General features: G+C 35.0%; 5 protein-coding genes across 8 annotated transcripts; 2 read left to right on the forward strand and 3 right to left on the reverse strand.

The window, feature by feature from the left end:
* Window positions 1-283: 283 nt before the first annotated feature.
* On the reverse strand, window positions 284-2,970 carry HCC1 (electron transport SCO1/SenC family protein). 2 transcript variants are annotated; one of them, XM_021433892.2, is made up of 7 exons: window positions 2,680-2,970; window positions 2,388-2,579; window positions 2,208-2,298; window positions 1,649-1,861; window positions 1,287-1,376; window positions 1,044-1,176; window positions 284-618 (listed from the first exon to the last, which is right to left on the reverse strand). In XM_021433892.2, the coding sequence occupies exons 1-7, from the start codon at window positions 2,833-2,835 to the stop codon at window positions 504-506; spliced, it is 990 nt and encodes a 329-aa protein (XP_021289567.1). In that variant the 5' UTR covers window positions 2,836-2,970; the 3' UTR covers window positions 284-503. The 2 variants fall into 2 exon arrangements, with proteins under 2 accessions (XP_021289567.1, XP_021289568.1); XM_021433893.2 differs by having other exon boundaries at window positions 2,388-2,545; window positions 2,680-2,905.
* Window positions 2,971-3,660: 690 nt separating this feature from the next.
* On the reverse strand, window positions 3,661-5,621 carry LOC110420785 (UvrABC system C protein). 3 transcript variants are annotated; one of them, XM_021434152.2, is made up of 5 exons: window positions 5,463-5,620; window positions 5,190-5,283; window positions 4,010-4,071; window positions 3,825-3,883; window positions 3,661-3,737 (listed from the first exon to the last, which is right to left on the reverse strand). In XM_021434152.2, the coding sequence occupies exons 2-5, from the start codon at window positions 5,264-5,266 to the stop codon at window positions 3,723-3,725; spliced, it is 213 nt and encodes a 70-aa protein (XP_021289827.1). In that variant the 5' UTR covers window positions 5,267-5,283; window positions 5,463-5,620; the 3' UTR covers window positions 3,661-3,722. The 3 variants fall into 3 exon arrangements, with proteins under 3 accessions (XP_021289827.1, XP_089640421.1, XP_021289828.2); XM_089784295.1 differs by lacking the exon at window positions 3,661-3,737 and having other exon boundaries at window positions 3,801-3,883; window positions 5,463-5,621; XM_021434153.2 differs by lacking the exon at window positions 3,661-3,737 and having other exon boundaries at window positions 3,801-3,883; window positions 5,190-5,292; window positions 5,463-5,609.
* A 1,223-nt stretch (window positions 5,622-6,844) lies between these two features.
* Window positions 6,845-8,947, reverse strand: TBL3 (trichome birefringence-like protein (DUF828)). The gene is made up of 6 exons (XM_021433999.2): window positions 8,658-8,947; window positions 8,297-8,534; window positions 8,037-8,208; window positions 7,749-7,945; window positions 7,378-7,536; window positions 6,845-7,285 (listed from the first exon to the last, which is right to left on the reverse strand). Exons 1-6 carry the CDS (start codon window positions 8,851-8,853, stop codon window positions 6,952-6,954), a joined length of 1,296 nt encoding a protein of 431 aa, XP_021289674.2. The 5' UTR covers window positions 8,854-8,947; the 3' UTR covers window positions 6,845-6,951.
* A 3,001-nt stretch (window positions 8,948-11,948) lies between these two features.
* On the forward strand, window positions 11,949-14,072 carry CXIP2 (CAX-interacting protein 2). The gene is made up of 2 exons (XM_021433726.1): window positions 11,949-12,426; window positions 13,405-14,072. Exons 1-2 carry the CDS (start codon window positions 12,043-12,045, stop codon window positions 13,906-13,908), a joined length of 888 nt encoding a protein of 295 aa, XP_021289401.1. The 5' UTR covers window positions 11,949-12,042; the 3' UTR covers window positions 13,909-14,072.
* Window positions 14,073-15,277: 1,205 nt separating this feature from the next.
* Window positions 15,278-21,006, forward strand: SAC8 (SAC domain-containing protein 8). Its single transcript, XM_089784207.1, has 20 exons — window positions 15,278-15,507; window positions 15,817-15,891; window positions 16,017-16,144; window positions 16,250-16,341; window positions 16,461-16,518; window positions 17,028-17,084; window positions 17,296-17,327; window positions 17,515-17,597; window positions 17,685-17,791; window positions 18,141-18,227; window positions 18,332-18,409; window positions 18,715-18,779; window positions 19,216-19,314; window positions 19,420-19,519; window positions 19,684-19,792; window positions 19,883-19,955; window positions 20,046-20,139; window positions 20,249-20,335; window positions 20,458-20,524; window positions 20,722-21,006. Exons 1-20 carry the CDS (start codon window positions 15,357-15,359, stop codon window positions 20,847-20,849), a joined length of 1,770 nt encoding a protein of 589 aa, XP_089640333.1. The 5' UTR covers window positions 15,278-15,356; the 3' UTR covers window positions 20,850-21,006.
* Window positions 21,007-21,033: the final 27 nt, after the last annotated feature.

A 21,033-nucleotide genomic window follows, 5' to 3' on the forward strand; every position in this document is an offset into this window, starting at 1 on the left:
AAGAAAAAGAGTGTCAAATCCAGGAAATGTTCTGCCAAAAATTCTATTCTTGTCTATAGTTACGATTCAGCAAAACAATCCCTTTGTCATCAACCATGAACCATAAGTGTGGGATGGTAGAGTGAACATGCTTAAGTTGATTCAAACCCTTCCAGAACTGAAATGCACCCAAGGGGTTTATCTATCCATGAGATACCTTGAAAAATCTCAGTAAGTCACGATATCAGTTTATATCAAATCTCGTCCAAGCAAATAAGCTTTGGATTCAAGCACAGTTGCAATCTATTCCATTTTAACTTCCCTTTTGTTCTTTCGCTCCATTATTGCTTTAACTCTCCAGCACCATCCATAAGAGTTATTGGACATTAACAGAAAGATTCTTAATATGACAATGGATTGTCTAGTCTATAACGGTAACAAAAAAGCATCAGGAGAAACTGAATAGTGTTCTCGCCTTTGATGAGGATAATCCAAATCCAAATCCAACGAATGAAGCCAAAAGTTCATCTCTTTAGTTTGCGCTGCTTAATCTCTTTGATTACACCATCAGTTAGTGAATCGACATCGCTATTCTTCCCAAAGAATTTTACGAATTCCATATTAGGATCCATCAAGTACCTGCACGAGAAAGAAAGGCCAGAATTCATAAAAGGTGTCACTCAAGCTATCAGTATCGGGATTAGTTTGATTACATGAGTAGTTTAGCATGTAAGAATGAAAATCAGATTATTACAAGTGTGATTATGAGAACAAGATTCAAGCTCAAAAATTACTACCACCCTTCCCCTTTAATAGCATAGCATTTTTCCCTTGCCATGACATTAAGCGTTCACTTCGAAAATAGGTTCCTTATCTCGTTGTCTAATCAAACAAATCTTGCCTGAAAAATTTTCCATCTTTTTTCTATTTTGAGGTTCTGCTATTTGTGTTCATCAACATATACAATATGCCAATGTCTCCATATTCTACAAATAGAATATCATGCTGATACAAACTACAGATGCAGGTCAAACCAAACGATGCACAAAGAAGCTAATACATACATGACTATGGAATGATCAACGAGGTAGTCTGAATCTTCCTCTGCTGTCTTCATATAATAAACTCGATATGCACGAGCAACTTTCTTTATCTCATCGGAGGTACCAGTTAACCCAATTAATTTTGCATGAAATTCTGCAAAAGTGGAAAACAATTACAGAGAATAAAAAATTTGATGAACCAAATTATAATTAGTATATGCAACTGGATCAAAATACCCGGCTTTAAAAAATACTAAGAAGTACCTTTCACGTATTCACGTACTTGCTCAGTGGTATCTCTCTCAGGATCGACAGAGATAAATACAGGCACAATTTCTATTCCCGCCTTTTCCTCTAAGATAAAAGAGATGCAAATAGAAATTAAAGATAGTACAAATGTTACTGATCACTATGAGATATTTATAGTTTGAAAAGTTCCAGTCTCATTTTCTTGTTTCTACACTAAATCCAGAATCAGATTTTTTTCTTTGATTATAAACAAGTTTAACTAACTAAACAAAAATACAATTCATAATTTGCTTCGTCAGAGAGAAGCACCACTTCCTTTATCTAATCCTAAATCCATACGAATAAATTCCTGCCAAATGAAACTATCAACAACTTACTTATTTTATCAACAGCGGCAGCTAGCTTTTGTAGCTCATCTGGGCAGATATCAGGGCAGTGAGTGAAGCCAAAATATATCATAGTCCATTTCCCCAAAAAGTCCTTCTCAGTAACAGGTTTATCATCATGGTTTATAAGACTAAACGGGCCACCGATGGCTGCTTTTCCAGCTGATGGCCCCTCTTTTACAGCCTTCGAAGCATTACTTATTTCTGCAGCAGTAATCCTTAATCAGTATATGCGAGAATGAAAACACAACATGATAATACCACTAACTAATTATTAAAAATCAGAGATATTTCCTTCAACAACAAGCCGGATCAAAGCAACTCTTTCCACCCTAATTATTACAATTAAGTTTTCATGAAACCACTACTCTTAGCTAAAGCCTTACACTTGAATCACATAAACATGAAACTTAAAGACATTTAAGAGAGACACATTATGATGCTCGAACTCGCAAGTTACATTATATAAAAGACACAGCCTTTTTGTTCTTATGTTTTGTTTCCCAGCAGAACTCAAAAACACAAAACACAACTCACCATAGAAGTGTACCTTCAATATGCCGTTTCTTTTCCTTGTCATAGTAGAAGATAATTCCCATTCCAGTGGCAAGCAGCAACAGAAAACTCAACCATGAAACAGGCTGCAAAATCCCAAATTTCAATCGTCACAAAATCCAAAATGGGCAAAAGAATTCAGAAAAAGAACCAATTGAAAAACAAAAGAGAGTACCCCGCCGCGAACAGGTTTGCCAGCATCACTACCGCTCTGTTGTGAACCTCCAGAGCTTTGGGTTCCTTTAGAATTAGCTTTCGACGATGATGACGATTTTTCTTGATTGTCAGAAGTAGAAGCAGCAGCAGAACTAGATAAATATCTCCCACATATTCCTAAAGATTTGAACCCAGCTCCAACAGGAATAACCTGTGAGTGTGACCCCAACTTAAAAAAATCATCATAAATTTGAAAGAATTTTGTTGGTTTTTCTCGAAAGAAAAAGAAACAAATGAAGAGGAGAACGAACCGGTTGCAAGAAAGGGAGAGATGGACGGTGAAGATTGTCGGCGATCGGTGGCGAAGATGAAACGGAGGATCCGCATTGCCTTAGAGTGTGGGCACAAAGATACCCACGAAAGTTTCGAAAACGACTTGCGCTTCTCCAAATAGCAAGACTAGCCATGAATCTAATTCTTTTGCTTTTTCTAGCAGTGTTTTGATAAACCCTCCACGGACAAGGGGTTTTGCAATAGGAATAACTTTAAAAGGAAGAAGACGACCCTCTTACCAAAGGCCTCTTAGAATTTTTGGGCTTTTCTTTTCCATTTTCCAGGAAATTCTATTTGGATTTCGGGCTGGCTTCCTTTTGGTGAGCACCATGGCCTGAAGCCCCTTTGGCACTTGTGGGAGTCTAGAGTAGAATCAAAGCCCAAGAGGCTAATGCCCTACTCGGCCATTTTTCCATTATTTTCTTTTTCTGCAAATTTTCTCACGCAGCAAGAATTGAAATTTCACTCAGATGATGTTAATGGGAAAAATGGCCATGGATTAAAGGAAATTCAGATTGGTTCCCATTTCTTTGTTTGGTAGTAAGAAAAGGATAAATTAATATCTTTCACATCAATGAATTGAAGGCTTTGGCCCTACCTGGAAATGTTACTCCATCTGATTTTTGACATAACTTTGTCACCTTTTGCTCTCATCTTCCTCTTCCCAGGAAATCAGAACGTCATATCCAGTCTTTTCTCACAGAGTTAAGTCTGTTAACCAGAGCTATGACTTGACACTATATTCTCAATGCAATGAAAAGCACATCGGCACAAGCCACAATGTTCAATGCTTAGCACCAGAATTTCAAATCATGAACCTATTACAATATGGTACACATCATCTTTTGTATAATTTAAGAGAATCTCAGCTCAGTCCAAAGAGAGAAAAAACCCCTTCCTAACATAGCTCCTGTGGATTAGAATGCCTGCGGTCACCCCTCTATTTCACGTGGATAGAATACAGCGAGCTAGATTATCAACGACAGTCACACAAATTGGAAGCACTAGCATATCCACCGCATCAATGGTTCTTAGACTGAACAAAGACAAGACGTGGTTAGAAACAATAAAACATCCACCGAAGAGAATACATGTAATATCAACTTAAATGGTAGCAGCTAACATCAATATTTTTCGTGATTTCTTTCATCTGTTCAGCAAGTTCTTGCCTCTTCTGCTCAGCTGCATGCACCATAGCCAACAATCCACATTAGCAAGTTCTTTCTTGGCTCTATGTTTAAATATATGGCCAAATTCACAGGATGATTTAAATAAAGACAGAAGTAACAGAAGGAAACAAGCACATACCCATACTGGAAATATCCTCAATCTTCTTTGATGTCCTGACGGCAAACCTCTGGAAGGCAGGACTGAAAAATAAAAAACCAAATAAATTGTCAGTCCTCCATAAAAGTCATATAGCGCCAATAGAATGAAAGTAAATCATTAACTAATGAACCTAGATGGACAAATACTCAACTCAGGTTGTCAAACTACAACAAAACTTTCTATAGGCCATTAAAGATCAAAGTGAAATTCTTTTTTTGGTTCATAGAAAAATTTTCTCAAACCACCTAAATGCGTACTTTACACTGAACATATACCTAAGAAGTCTAGCAAAACTAAAATTAGTTATAACATATGTTTCTGGATCCTTTTGCCTATGATTTACAAAACTTAAACAAAATTTGATCTCAAGCGTTTGAACAGATCCACTAAATAAAAAGTTGGTAATATTTTCAATACATTTATTACAAAAAAAGGAAGCGGGACTGGTGTTTTGAGGTTAAATCTTCTCAAATTTCCTTAATCCATAATGCATGGCATGTTGCATTACAGATTTTATATATATATATATATATGACGTGCTCTTGCTTCAAGGGAACGAGCTGATGGGTAACCAATCAGTCCTAGCAGCCAGGGAAAGAAACTTCTAAGTTGTTAACAGAACATTATCGCACAAACCGATTATCAAGTCATCACACTCATTTACTTCCCATATACTCAACCTTTGTCCAGATATTACCAATAGGATATTGGTCCCAATGGTAATCAAAAGATTCAAGTGAAAATATTGATTTCACTGCTTCAAAGTCTATAATTATAACTAAAAACAAAAGAAATAATAAAAATGGCAAAGGAAGCTCTAATGATGTTTTAATAATCATCGAATCAAAAGGCAATAGCCCGAGGAAAAACTGAGAATTATGGCAAATTTTTCTCTGAATTCATAAAGGTAATAACTTTTGGAAGTCATGAGCTTTATTTGTCTTCTCCTAAACCAATAAGGAATCATTAACCTAAACTCGCAACAGCCTAAACCGAAGCTTCAATCAAACGATTTTCTTTACCATAAAATATATAATCAATCATCACATATTAGCACACAAAATTATAGTCTAAAAGTTCCTAATCTTCAGCACGTAAGAAAATTCGATTTAAAATTAATGAAAAATACGAAAATATATATATATACAGAGAGAGTTACCTGTTTGCTAGTCTATCAACGACAAGTTCATTGACGACGTAGGATATAACTCTGTGCATGAAATTCCCTCCCGCCATGATTCGCTTTTCAAAATCTGATGAACCTCAAATCACAATAATTAAATACAAATATCAGACTAAGAAAGCCCAAATTCAATTAAACCCTAACCTTTTTTTGACAAAAAAAAAGTTATTATAATTGCAAAAAAATGTAAAATAAAAGAAATTTTCCCAAAGGGATTTTGATATTTAAGGAGGAATCGCAGAATTTTACCAGCCAGACGATGAAGACGCAGGCTCCTCTGTTTCTCGGGGTTTCTTGCTCTCTCTTCAGGTGAGCTTGAATTTCGTTATTTTGGGTCGCGCGCAGCCGCCGGAGTTTTTGATTTCCTTTTGGGTTGAACCTCGGTCCAGGGCTCGAGCTAGGCTCGGGAGTAAACTTTCCGAGTTGTAGTTGGATCATGGGCTTTCATACGGCCCCAAACTATGTTATTAGGCTTTTGAATGAGATCAATTCATTTTATTATGCGTTCAATTTAATAGACATAACAAGTCGTGTTATTGTGTTCTAATCATGTCATATTTAGATTGAGTATTAATAATTATATAAATAAATATTAATATAATATAATTAATTAAATGAATTAAGATTATAAATATATATGTGAATTTGTTTATTATATATGTTACCTCGATATAATATGATTAATAAGTTTATTAAACAAATTGAATTAAATTTTATATAATGCAATATAATTATGATTCGAGAGAATCATATAAATATAATTAACAAGATTAATCTATTTAAATAGTATCATAAATAAGTTAAACATGTTATATTATACGAATTGCTACAATAATACGATTAATTAAACTAATTAAACATATCATATGCAGGTTAAATAGGTTTAATCCATTTAACATGTTAAACATGATAATTATAGATTCGAACCCATTTAAATTTGTGTCATGTTAACAGGTCATTTCTAAAATTATCAAGTCTAGTGTTCGGTTGGATTTATAGGAGATTGAAGAAGAAAGTAAATTTCAATTTTTCAACGATAAGTTTTATTTTGACCTACTGAAAGAAAATTTCATTTTCACAAGTTTAATTATATGGCATCACCTTATGGAAAAAATTTTAATCATGCAATTTAATATTGTTCTTACGTATTTATCATTTACAAGTAACTAACTTGAAAGTTATAGATTTATTATGAAAATTATCTATCAAAAAAGTGTATAAGGTCAAAGGGAATTTTGACTTTTTGGCCTACTATTCGAAACAGAAAGTTAATTTGGACTTAAATAAGGCATATAGAAGCTTTTTAAAAACATATTTAAGAAAAAAAATGGAAATTGCAACAATTTTGTTTGTTTTCTAAGAAAGTTTACAGAAACGAAAGCTAAGGTCAAAGAAAATTTGACAGGACAAATCCCATGATAAGTTTGCAATTTTCCCAAGAAATTATTAGATTTGGTGGTCCAACTGGATAAAGGGTAATGGGGTGAAACTATTTTGCTTTGCAACTTTCTTGTCTTTTTCTTTAATTTAGATTTCATAGAAACACCTTTAATATTTTTTGTTTTGAACCCTGAAGATACAATTTTACAGATGATTCATTGGAACTTTGGAAGTTCTTTCTTTGTCACAGGTTGTCAAAAAAAAAAAATTGCTTGATTTGCTAAAATAATACAACTTGCAGATACAAATGAAAGAACTTTTTGAACACATAAGGGGGTTGGAAAAAGAAAAAAAAAATTTACAAATGTGCTAGAAAGATTTGATTCCAGATATCAGGAACTCCAGGTAGGCACCAATGGATGCAATCTGCATAGTGTCGTGGGTCTGCTTTTTCCTCATCAGTCAAGAGCCTTCCCCCTGTCTCTGTATAGATCGATGAATGTGCATCGATTCTGTACTCTGAAAGCTGTGTTATGTTGAGGACCGTGACAGGAACTTTCATTTTCTTCAACACACCGTCCAGCACGCTCATCATCTTCTTGTCTGAACCACTTCCCCAGAACTTCTTCTTTATCACTGGCTTCGTTTCGTTGAAGCATTTCAGCCCATCTTCCTTGCCCCAGTCTTGGCTCCTGGAGAGAAAGAGATTAGAATTTGATACAATCGGCAAAAGGGGAACTTCTATCAAGATTTATGCAGGTTTGCCAGAGAAAGAGAGAGAGACCTTGTGTGTATAGGGGACATGGTTGTGAAGAAAACTCGGGTCTTGTTGGGATTTATGGTTGAATCAATCCAGTTAGCCCATGTCTTCAGACCAACTTTGTAGGCAACTGGTGTATCCAGCACTGTATAACCTTCTTCACCATTAGCGAAGGAACCCCATCTGCATTTTTTTAACAGAAATCAATGTTACTCAAATTCCAATCTGCCAAGTCTTAATGCTTCAAAGAAGCTTTGAACATTATATCACACGAAACAAGCTGCAGGGTTCACGAGTTAACTCCACTTTTGATATGTTCTGAAGAACTTGGCTTGATTGACTCAGATACAGCGGCATTGTTTCTTTAAAACTAGAGGGATTGACAGAGAACTTACAATGTCTTGAGCCTAAGGCCGCTCATCCACCAAACATAAGTATTAAACGCAAGAATATCAGCTCCTTCCCAGTGTTTGGAGTGATTGGCAACTGAATCAACTTTTAGAATCCTCTTCTTTGGCTCTAAAACATTGATATCCGTATTGGATTCAATAAGAAATGGAGCCCAGAAAAATTCAATGGTTGCATTATACTCCTGACAATGGGGATTGGGAAGCATTAGCTTTGTTTTTCTGATAACCTTTTGCTTTCCATTCAAGCAATGGACATGGAAGTCTATTCAATACCTTGGCTGTGAAGACAGAACGAACTCTGCCTCGTTTCATAGACTTCTTTTCTGGAGGTATAGTCCATTCTATCATACAAACGAAAGATTCCCATTGATTTCTTTGCAGTGAATCCCCCGAAAAGACTAGCCTCTTTCCTCGAAGCTTTTTCAGTGCAAGTTCCGGTTTAAATCTACACACATCGAAACATTAGAAGAAAGGGAAAACTATGACAAGAAACTGTTCCATTTCCATGCATGAACCAAAAAAAAGTTTCTTACCTTGGCAAGTTGCAGTCCTCTGGCTGCCATTCCCAGTGACGGTAGTCGAAATCAAGTCGACCATTTCTGACACAAGCAAATTGCATGTCGATGTATGGGCAACTCCTATCTGTGTACAAAGGCTTGACAGAACGGTTGAACACCCACTTCCCATTGGCAATATTGCACTCTTCAGGGTCAAACTCGAACCTGTCATCGATTTCGGGGTTTTCTAGGTTCTTCTCTGTAGTTTTATCCTCTGTTGATCAGACAACGACAACTCAACATTAGAATCTCTTTTCACTAGAACGATCTGAACAGGAAAAGTTTTCAATTTATTAACAAAACTCCTGTTGAGTTTTTTCTTAGCTATACAACTTACTAGCTTTTGCAACAACACCTCTTCTAGCACAGGACTTGGATTTCAGAGTAGAACTTGAAGAAAGAAAACTTATTCTTTCGGTATATAGGAGAGCAAGGAAAGCAAAACTGCAGACTATGACTGTGATAATAGAAAAAGGTAGCTTTCCTCTGTAAGTTTTCATCATGATGGTCGAAGGGGATGCTGCAAAGCTCATGGTTGGAGGGAGAGCATGAGAGGAATTAAGCTCAACGGTGGAATAAAGAGTATGAGCTGGTGCAATAGAATGATGAGAACTTCCCTCTTCACCCATTTCTTTTTTTTAAATTTTATTGGGTGTTTTGAGTAGGAGTAAAGCTAAAGCCAAGTATGGTTGGGGCTTTAACATCCTTTTTAGCAAAATAGTGGGGGGTTTAGGAGTAAGTTGAAAGGCTAACATCTATGCGAAATCCTCCCTTTAGTGGAAGCTACATGCTTTCATAACCATTTGATTGCCATTGCCATCAAATATTTTAGATGTTTATGAATATTTTCGTTAGGTGGGGGGAAATTTAATGAACAATTTGTTAAAAACAGTGGTCAGGAGTGTTAAAGCAATCTCTCATCTCTCTCTCTCTCTCTCTCTCTCTTTTGACTTGTGTGTTCATACATGTACATATCATTGCTGAATTTGATTAGTTTTCTTCTTTTTGTAGCAGGTGAAAGTCACCAATCGTATTGTTCCCTGGTGGAACATGATTTGGACTCATGGCCTTGAGGTATCTTTTTACAACCCCATGGCCATGTATTTCACTTCGATATATATATTTACACACTGTAAGGGGAGAAGCAGTGGGGAAATTGGGAATGCCTTGTGTCTTAAACTTCCAATCCTTCTAGCCCCAAGAACAAGGCATTGTGGGAATATCTGCATGCTATCCTCATGGTCAATTTTCAATTTTCTCAAAGAAAAAAAAAATGAAAAACCATCTCAGGTTTGAACACATCTCACCTTGTTAGGTGAATAATTCTCCACTCACTCTCAATTGGGTTGAAATCTACTTGCCTTTGGGGAAAACATTAAGCAAATAGCAATCGCTCAAAAATACCACTCCTAGCATTAAATTGTTATAAAAGAAAGGACATTTTGAGAGGAAAAGCTGTAATTATTGTTACATTAAGCTCATATTCCTTTTTGGTACAGTTACAACATTTAAGATCGATAATCGGCATTATAAATAAAGTTGATGTATGTCCTGTAAATCAATGGACATGTTCTTTTATAATTAATTTTACGAGTTAAACTTCTATTTTCAGAGAAATGTGAGAAGCAGAGATTGATGAAGAATTAAGAAAGCATGGTGTCCCCATCTATTACTTCTAATCAATAATTAAATCCACTATCTCATATGCAGAAATCCCATCTCTATTCATTAGCTGGCAGTAGTCATGAGGGGGCTGTAAATGCTTAGCTATTTGGGGAAAATAATGGTCTGCAGAAACCAATCATGGATGCAGCCTTTCTACTGGAAATAACACACAATTTCCCATCTTCATTGCTGTCATTGCTTCTTCAAATTCAAACATTTCAATAATCTCCTCTGGCCCCCAAGATTTTACAGGTTTGATTTCGACTCAAGAACCTATGCTGGAATATCTCCAACTGCTTGATCATCAAGACAAATCCAAAAAAGGGATCATCCCATCCTCTAAGAGCCCATTGAAATGCATTGAATTGCCCAGGGCAAAACAAGGGTTCCTTTGCTTCGTTGTCGACAGGCTGAGGATGTTAACATCGCTTGAAAATTAGATACTGGGGTGGTGTCAAAGGTGACTCCGTCGCTTGAAAATGAATTAAACCAATTCAGGTATTCACGTTACATCTCTTTGAGTGACAACAGTCCTAAAAAAGGAGGCTTTGTCTCACTGCAACAGGGGCCTGCTGTTTCGCTGCCATTTTACTCGAACCCCTTTCCCTTTTTTTTTTTTTTATATACATATTTCCATTTTTGTTTAAACAAGGGAGGTTGGGTGCATTCGGAGTCCTTAAGGAAATAGTTAACTATGGTTAAGGGAATCATGCAATTTGCTTTTGCAACAATAGCCAATAATGCCATAGCGGTTCCGGGGTTTCCATGCATTCTTTCAAGTGGAGGGGAAAATCCAATTTGGTGAGGAGGGAAAGTTGCTTTTAGTTTTCATGGGTGTCTCCTTCAAGAAAGAAAGTGAAAGAAATTGTATCTATCAGGTTAATCTTTTGGATAGAGGGTAATTATCTCATGACGAAATAGTATTAAAATATACTTGATTTAAATCCCATATACGTCAAGCATATTCAAAGAGGAGACAGGTATAATGACGGACGATCGTCAAATTAAATAAAAATCAATATTATGTCAAATGATTTAAAATAAATAAATAAAATATTCCAATTTTAAGTCAGACAAGAAAGATGATTTTAAAAAAATTATAAATGTGACCTTTACGTGTCTTACCAAATTAATTTTTTTTTTTAAAAAAATAATAATCTTCTAAAAAAGTGGCAAATGAGGTCATGAATAATTTATCTTGCTCCCTATTCAAATTAACATGAAATTCACATGAATTAGAGAGGTCTTAGTCAATAAAATATTGAGGTTTTGGCAAATCATTTCTGTTAGACAAAGCAAGGATCAAACACATCACATCCAGTCTCTTTACAAAATAGTTAAATGAATATCTTTTTGTTGGGGGATTTTGGTTGGAAGATCGTGTGCATGTTTCATTGTTTTGCCTAACGTCGAGTAATATATCTTTAATTATACTATTCCAATATGGTAAAGTTAGGCTAAATAGCAATTTCTGAAAGTGCTATTACGTTAAACTTTATTTCTAAGGTAGTTTAGTCAGTCAAGTCAAGCCCGTTACACAATCTACGCAATTAAATAGAGGTAAACATTATTTTGTGTAAATCGAAACAATAATTATTTCTATGCAAACTTAATCACTTAAGTTGAGTGTTAAATTCAATTCAAGTTTGCTTTACAAAAACATAATTAGATTTAGGGTGATTATGAAGAAGTGTAAATCGAGATAATCAATTGAATTTAATCAATTCAATTCAATTTTTTTAAATTTTATATTAATCAATTAAATCGAAACTTATTGAATTTGATTAATTCAAATCGATTTTTTTATTTTTCATAATAATCAATTAAAATGAATAATTTATTTGATTATTTGGAACAATATTGACCAATTGAGCCGACTTTTAAAACCAAATCAAGCCCACCCCACAATCTACATAGCTAGATTGGGTAATTGAAGCGAAGCCCATTTTCCTTGGGACAAAAAGTTAAAAAAAAAAAAATGGGGAAACTCTTTGCCTTCGAGCTCCAACTGGCAAGCTGAAGCGAAATATCCGGGTTTCAGCAAAGCTCTGTTTCGAATGGCCGCATTCAATCTCTCGCCACTCCCTTCTTCTTTACTTCGCGTACTCTCATCTCATCATCCCCGAAATACCCCCACCCTGTGCTTCTATTCACGCTTCACCCCTTCTCTGTCTTTTCCTTCCGTTTCCCTGAGACCTCTCACCTCCAAAAAACCGCGCTCTTTAATCATCGCTTCAGCTCTCAAGAACCTCTCGGAGGTGGAACCGGTTTCATTCCCGGAAAAACCCGAGGAATTCGTCGCTAAGTTTCCGTCGGATGCCGGAGTCTACGCCGTTTTTGATCACAACGACGATCTTCAATTCATCGGCATCTCGCGTAACATTGCTGGCAGCCTTTTTAATCATAAAAAATCGGTGTCGGAGCTTTGCGGCTCCGTTAAGGTACGTTTAATCAATACTTCTTTTTCTCCTTTGCTTTCCTTATCAATGATTATTAGTACTATTTCTTTGGATGATGATTGTTGAGTTTGGTCATTTAGGAGTAAATGAATTGCAATAAATAAAGTGAAAGAAATTAATAAGACTTGAACAGAAATAATTGACCGAGCTGGGTTGAAGGATGGGGATGTTTGAACCAATTTGATGCTTGAAGTTACGAGTTTAATGGGATTATAACAGAATAAAGATTGTACTATTCAATTCTTGGAAATTTTCATTCTTCTTTGGGGTTTTTCGAGCCTTGTAATTAAGTAATTCTAACCACTTCTTGATCTGTGTCTTGTCTACCAGTTCTGATTCAAACAAAATTTGGATTCCTTTTGTTGTTTTGAGGGAATCCCGTATCCATGAATTCATTGAGTTAATAGTCTTTGAGTGGCCAAGTGCCAAGTTTTCTACAAGATTTTGATGTTCTATGTTCCCAAAGTTGTGATGGTTGTAGCTGTTTGTCATTGGGTGGATCTTGATGTTTTCACAACTGATTTTGGTGGCCTGTTCTTATCTGATGTGCTGGAATTGATTGTTTTAGTGGTCAGAAATTTAAGGTGAATGATCTTTATTATGGTTTTATTCATCATGGAAAATCAATTAGACAGGGACTAGATTGAATTGGAAGTCAAATGATGCACGCCCAAGGTGGGTGGATTATATATAAATGTTGTAGTTTGAGAATTTTCAGCATGAACCATCCATGAGGTTTGAATAAAATAACCAGAGCTTGGTTCAATTCTTACCAAGCAAACTGAATTGGAATCCCCACCAAATCCACTTGGCTTTGTTTGTTGTCTATCGTTTTCTTAATCCACTTTGTTCAGAAGTCATGTCGTGGTAATTCTGCTGGTGTATTTCTTGATGATGTGAATGCAATCAAACAGTTATTACTCGTCTGATATTTATTATGTCATTTTAAGCGTTCTGTAGGTTGGCGTTGTCAATGAACCTGATAGAGCAGCTCTGACTCAAGCTTGGAAGTCATGGATGGAAGAACATATAAAAAACACTGGAAACGTCCCACCAGGGAATGAATCAGGGAACACAACTTGGGCTCGACAGCCTCCGAAAAAGAAGCCAGACCTCCGACTTACTCCTGGTCGTCATGTCCAACTGACAGTTCCGCTCGAGGAACTCATTAATAAGTTGGTGAAGGAGAACAAGGTAGTGGCCTTTATTAAGGGGTCAAGAAGTGCCCCGATGTGTGGATTCTCGCAGAGAGTGATTGCCATTCTTGAAAGCCAAGGAGTAGATTATGAGAGTGTTGATGTGCTCGATGAAGAGTATAATTATGGGTTGAGGGATACACTGAAACAGTATAGCAACTGGCCCACATTCCCTCAGGTTTTTGCGAATGGAGAATTGGTTGGTGGGTGTGATATTCTGACCTCCATGTATGAAAAGGGTGAGCTTGCTGGTTTGTTCAAAAACTAGATTCTCCTGTTAGCAGTTGGCCAAAGAGAGTGTAGAGGGAAAACAAATGAGATTGTAAGACTGCATATAGTCATCCAAGTTGTAAACGTTTCATCACCATTTTAACAATGTGGGAACAATCTCTGGATCATGATCTAATGCAAATTCTCTGCAGATTCCATTTCTGACTTCCCTCGCTTTTGCTCTCTGAAAAGTAGCTTATGAATCTCTGGATCATGTCTTCTAGGCCAATGGCAACTGCTCATAAACTATGGGGTTGGCCCATAGACCCGGCTTGTCATTGTGTGGGTTAAAACTTTGGTATAACTAAAGAGAGAAACAGGCCTTTCTCGGCCTTGTAGGTAAGATCAAGTTCAGCCCAAAGGTAATATGTGAAAAGATTTACTAATTGGAAGAAAAAAATTATGTTATATTAATTAATATGAAAAAGGAAAAGAGAAAAATGGAAATTATAGCAATATCAAAGTAGCTAAGTACTTATTAATTAATAAATGATGTTAAAGTATCCACCTCTTTTCTTTTTCGTTAAAAACTAAAAAGTGTTTACATCTAAAACTCAATTATCAAAAGCAAGGGATCCCTTCCCTACCTTCTTTGTATTAATTAATCACTAATGCAATTGTAAGGTACCTATTAATTTTAAAATACTCAAACCCAAACCTAAACCTGATAAAAATTTAATGACTCTTATCCTACTTAATTTTGATTATTAATAATTCACAAAAGACTTGAACTTGACAAATTAAATTATAAATAACATCAGTACTTACTAAATAAACTCGATCAAAACTCAAGTCCGAAATAAAAAATAAACTTAAAATTAATTTTTATGTGTATTATTAATGAGAATTAAATTAAAAAAATTGAAGTTAATTTATCAAAAGTAAATTAAATTTTAAAATCATATTTTAAACAATTAATAAATTTTAGTAAGTATTACATTAAGTAATTTATAAATAAAAATAATATAAAAAATTAAAATTCAATATTAAAAATTATTATGTATAATCAAATTTGGATAATAAATAATAATTTTATTACTTGACATTTCTTGAACACGATTATAAAATATTTTAATTTAATTTAATTAATTAATATAGGATACTCGAATATAAAATATCGTTATGTTGTACTACAACTTTAGCTTAGCTGGGGTCGGGGCCTACCTTATCATTGCCGCCAGCTAAAGACAAAGATCTTACCAGACATTAACAACAAGGGAATCATTATCCATTAGAATAGTAATCAGAAAATTACAATAATCGATTAGGGTTACTAACGTCATTTTCCGAAACTACGTCGTAGTGAAAGTCAAAATATTTAACTACCGGTCGTTATAACATTCGACCTTTATTCCTTTCTTCATCATCGTCGAATAGTTGATGATCTTTTTCTTGCCCTTTTCCATCGAAAAAACAAACAATAACTAATCAAAATACTCGTTAAAAATGGAAATCGGATCTTCTTCAGGTAATTTCAAGCTCTACGATCAACTAGAATTGCTGGAATATCAAGATAAGTTCGTGATCAAAGCCGTCGAATCTCCCGATCAAGGCTTCTCGATTTGCCGTCTTGAAGGAAACATTGAGCCACTACCTGGCAAGTTTTTGATCCTGTTCTTTTTTGTATCTTCGTTTTGCTGAAATTTTAAGCATGGAATGGCTTGTACTTTAAGAATCCTGATCGGCGCCAATTTTGAATTATGGATTTTTTTGTTTGTTTGTTTTTATGATATTACCAATAATGTAAACATTAGCATTTGCAAATTAAGTCTTTGGAGTAAATTTCTTGTAAATGAAATGAATGATTAGTTATTTTCTGAATCAGAATATAGATAATTTAATTTTTTACCATTTATTTTTAGTTTCCATGATTTGGAGAGCTTAATGTACTTTCTAATTTTTGCAGATGAATCTTCTTCTGGAAAGCCGTCCAAAATCTCTACGATTTACGGCGTGGCTGGAACAATTAGATTGCTTGCAGGTACATAATTATCCAAATTAAGTGAAATTTTCAATTGTGTAAAAACATTTTACCTTTATGTGTTAGTATCTATGAAACGAAAGTCAGTTCTCAACTTCTCATGAATTCTTCTTGCACTTATACAGGAATATATGTACTTGTTATAACTTCAAGAAAGGAAGTTGGAAGTTTTCTAGGTTACCCTGTTTACCGAGTTGAATCTATGAAATTCCTGGCTTGCAATGAGGCCTTGAGGTATTCAAATTCTCAAGAAGTAAGGTTCTATTTCCCGTCTTTAAAATGTTTATCTAGACGTCTATTTTGATGGTTAATATTTGAACCTTTTTTTATAAACTAAGTGATTTTTTATTTTGAGCAGAAAAGAGATGAGGCTTACTTCATGACGCTGTTAAAAACAGTGGAAGCAACTCCAGGATTGTACTATTCGTATGAAACAGATATAACATTGAAGTAAATTCTTTTACCTTGCAGTGTGCTTTTGACTTATAGTCACTGATTTTTCCTTGTTATCTAACTTATTTATGTTTTTGAAGTAATAAGTTTATAAGATGCATTTGATCATGTACCAGCTTGCAAAGAAGATGCAAGTTAATGGAAGGGTGGATGAGCAAACCAATATGGAAGCAGGTTAGTTACCATACTTTGATCATCATTGAAAGCTTGTTAAGCTTTTTTTTTTTTTGGAGAAATCTACTTCTGGTGTTTTTACAAATCTTTTGGATGTCAATATTGGTTATTGGTTTGTTAATGTTACAAGTGAGGTTTTGTAGTTTGAAGAGGTGAATATTGTTCATATGCTTACTCTTTGTAGCTGCTAGTTTCTGGAGATGCTTTGTAGTTGAAGTCAAACACTCAAACTACCTTAATTTCATTTTTATGCATTTTTCTCTTTTCTGAACTAGTTCAGGAAGAAGAAAAAGAGGGAGTCATTTTATTTAAAGCATGACTCTTCGCTTGCCCGTTGTTACTTTGTGATTCCAAATGAGTTCCCTTTCTGAAAAATGATTGCTATGCTCATGGGAGAGGCTGCGTATTTGCTGCATGGAATATTACTTTGTATGTAAATATTGTAGTACTATCTATAGCTAGTCAGTACTTGCAAACAATTTCTAACTTCAATTTTCTGTGAATTTCAGGCTGATCCTCGATTTGTTTGGAACAAACATCTTTTGGAGGAACTTATTGAGTATAAGGTTATAAATTTTCCCCATGTATATTATAACACTATAAGCTTCTTATATTGTTAGTATTTCTCTGTTTCCCATACCAAAGTAACTTCTATTTTTGTCCTAAGAAGAAAACACTCTAAAGTGTTAAATGATTTGAACTCTTCAATAGGATCATGAAATCTTATGTTTCTTTCTTTTCTCCACCTTTTTGACACAATTACTTTTGCTATGGCAGCTTGATGGGTTCATTATTCCTCTCCTACAAGGAAATATCCTTATACTACTGTTTCCTTGTGCTTTTGAACTGATCTGCATGTGTGTGGCATGTGCATGTATATGTATGAGCAGATGAGTGTGTGTACTTCTCATGTATATTCATGAGAACTTTCTTGTACATTTTATTTTATATTTTCTTTGAAAATCTATATTTCTTGTTTCCACTTAACTTAGGTTTAAGTTTCCAAGTTGCTCAGCTAAAGTTGAAGAATTCACCTGCCACATTTATATTACTTTCAAGGAAGTGTACACGACGTTTAGGTAATATGTTTTTGAATGAGTCATCCTTTTAATTATTAATGCTGCTAATGTCTGAACTGCTCTAAATATGGTAATACGGTAATGCAGGAACACGTATGTGGCGAAGGGGAGCTAACCTTGAAGGAGACACTGCTAACTTTATTGAAACTGAACAGTTGTTGGAGCTTGAAGGTTTCAGGTGTTCATTATTGCAGGTATGTGTTGTCTCATATGACTTCAGAAAAGCTGATCAGTTACTATTATCCAAGGTTTCATTTTTCGATTATAAAGTGTTTTGGAATCTCTTTCTCTATCCAAACTTCATGGTTTTTTTATTTGTTAAAGAAGGAAGCAGTTAAACAATTTGACTTTTTTGGATGTTCTGTTAACCTTCCTGGTTCATTCTTCTTGTGCTTCCACCAATATTTAGCACCATTTGGTTTATGTTAATAATCAAATACATCCCTATTTCACTTAATATTTTCATTAGGTTTAATTTTTTAACAAATGGAGAAGAAGTAACTTTCTTTCAATTTTTAAAGTTATTTTCTTTTTTTATCTCAGATACGAGGCTCTATTCCACTGCTTTGGGAGCAAATTGTTGATTTAAGCTATAAACCCCAACTTAGAGTTATTAATCACGAGCAGACGGTAGATTTTCTCTTGAAAATGCAGCAATTTTCTTTTTTGAATCATTTTCACTGAATAATGGTGCTTACGATTTAGCATTTGTGCACTTTCAACTCTTCCTCCAGCCAGAAGTTGTGGAGCGCCATTTCCATGATCTTTTTCAAAGATATGGAGAAACTATAGCACTGGATCTATTGAATAAAGTATGTGTTCATTCTCCCTCCTCTTTATTGTCGTAAAATAGCATGTGATATAAAATGGTTTTACATATCTTGTTTGGAAAATTGTTGTTAAGACGTGTTGGATAGAATTGCAAACTAATCCACATTCCACAGAAAAAGTAATCGTTACTTATTTTGCCTGGCTGGTTTCAAATGCTAGGAAGCTGCAATGTTTAATAGTATTTACTGACTTTATACAAGTTTTGACTCTTTTATGCGAAGCTCAAATATTTCATTATATTCCTAGCTAGCAAATATTTCATCTTTCATTTATTTTGATATTGTAGCATGGTGATGAAGGTCAACTAAGTGCTGCATATTCAGCTGAGATGCAAACGCTTCCAAATGTGAGGTGACATTCTGCATTCCTATGTATTACAATATATTAGTTTGTGACTGATTTTCTAATAGTTGGCTTGTTGCTACTTCTAGATAATTGTTAACTGTCTGCTTTGCTATTTGCTTAGCATGATTTTCCATGAATAACCATTGATTCTTTGAGTATCTATTTGCCTATTTTTGACTGTGAAGATTCTTTCACTTGACACACTTTTGATACTGGTTCATAGTTTTTATTATTCCATGATAGTACATAACTTGGAAAAGCCCCCCTTGCCCCTCTTTTTGGGCAACTTCTTTCTCTCTCTCTCTCTCTCTCTCTCTCTCTCCCCTTGATGTCAATAGCATTCTATGGAAAGTGATACACATGTTTCCCAAGTTAAGATCTGACGGGCCTATACAAGAACTTTGATTGGTACCGATTAATCTTTTGCATGCCTTTCTTGCAGATACGTATCATTTGACTTTCATCATGTTTGTGGGAATTCAAATTTTGATAACCTTCACATACTATATGGTCAAATCTCTGAGGAATTTGAAAAGCAAGGGTAAGAAGAACAATTGAAATGTTATATATATAATGTATTGAATGCATGCCATGATACTGGTGCTAGCTATCCAAAATGTTAACCATCACTATTCCAGCTGAGCAGATACTTTCTCGTAGACACAGATGGCAACATCCTGGAGGAGCAGAAAGGCATTATTAGATCTAACTGTATTGACTGCCTTGATCGAACAAATGTTACCCAGGTTTGTGGAAAATCTACTTGCGTTGTTCTTTGTTATCACATATAATGCTTTCAGTATAAAATATCCATGCTGAGCAACTAATGCTGTAATTTCTATAATATTTCAAACGTCTGGACCTTTTAAACTCTGTTTTTCATTGTTTGTTTATTTATTCTGTTGAACAGAGTTACCTTGCTCAGAAGTCTTTAAATATCCAATTGCAAAGGATCGGGGTATTTACTTCTACTGAGTGCATTTCTATGTTTGCAGAGGATTACGGAAAGTTCAGAACACGTATGTACTTTTGCATATAGTTTTGCTAATTTTACATCGTACTATAGGAGGTCATAGTGCGTTTATATTCATCCTGAATGCTTTTGTTAGTGTGGGCTGAGCAAGGTGATGAGATAAGTCTCGAATATACTGGGACTCATGCACTTAAAGGGGACCTTGTTAGGTATGTGGAATTTTAGGTCAATGTTTGCAAAGAATCAGTATCCATTTGTATCTCATTTATGCTTGTTTTTGGATGACAATAATGCTGCAGATACGGCAAACAAACAGTGGCTGGACTTCTCAAAGATGGGATGAGTGCATTATCAAGATACTATTTGAACAATTTTCACGATGGAATTCGGCAGGCAAGCTGCCTCTTCAGTCTGAACTTTTTTGTGCCAATCAATCAAATGAAATAGACCCAACTATACACAATAAATTGTTGAAAATTTTTATATAAACATGTTTGCTCAGGATGCATTGGATCTTGTTAGTGGTCGCTATACCGTCAGCAGAAATAATCCTTCACCATTCCAGCTTAATAGTTTCGAATCTTTCTCTGTATGTGTAATCATTTCCCATTGATATTTAGTTAAACATTTATGTCACTGAATCTTTGTTACTAGATTGCTTCTTGGATGACTCTTTTTACCTAATATGCGTCTTTGATTGAAAATTTGCAGTATCTTCCGGTGGCATCCGCTTTGCTGATAGGAGGTTTGACAGTGACAACTTTCACGATTCAGCAAGGTATCATTTTGTCGAATTTTTAGACAAACATTCAATCTACAATCTGATTTTATCCAACTTAAAATTATCTAAAAATACTCTTAATTTAATTGACCTGAGATTTCTTTTCTCGAATCATGATAGCGAGAACCAGGTACCAACATTGTTGTACTGTTTACTAACAACTGTCGAACCACTTTTCCTTTTAACATCTGCAGCGGGTCGAAATGCACAGCAATATGTCTCTTCTGTCGTGTGGGCTGGAGTGACTGCTGGGGTCATGGCTCTGATGAAAGCTAACGGAAGGCAGTTTTGTTCTAGGCCTCGCTTGTGTGGCCTCTTGTAAACTACTCTCTTCTCCAGATTGTGGTTTCAGCACAAAAAGTGTACAAAATGAAAAATTCTCAGGTAGTTTTGAAGGCTTTTCGCTATGTTAGACATAGTCTTAAACACATATAAATTTTTTATACAGTCTTTACTAGTGAATGCAATTTCATTTTTTATTTGGATTGTATAAGTATGTTTTTATG

Source organism: Theobroma umbraticum, unplaced genomic scaffold (genome assembly GCF_002168275.2).
Source record: "Theobroma umbraticum cultivar Fairchild unplaced genomic scaffold, ASM216827v3 scaffold_86.0, whole genome shotgun sequence".
NCBI classification, from domain to species: domain Eukaryota; kingdom Viridiplantae; phylum Streptophyta; class Magnoliopsida; order Malvales; family Malvaceae; genus Theobroma; species Theobroma umbraticum.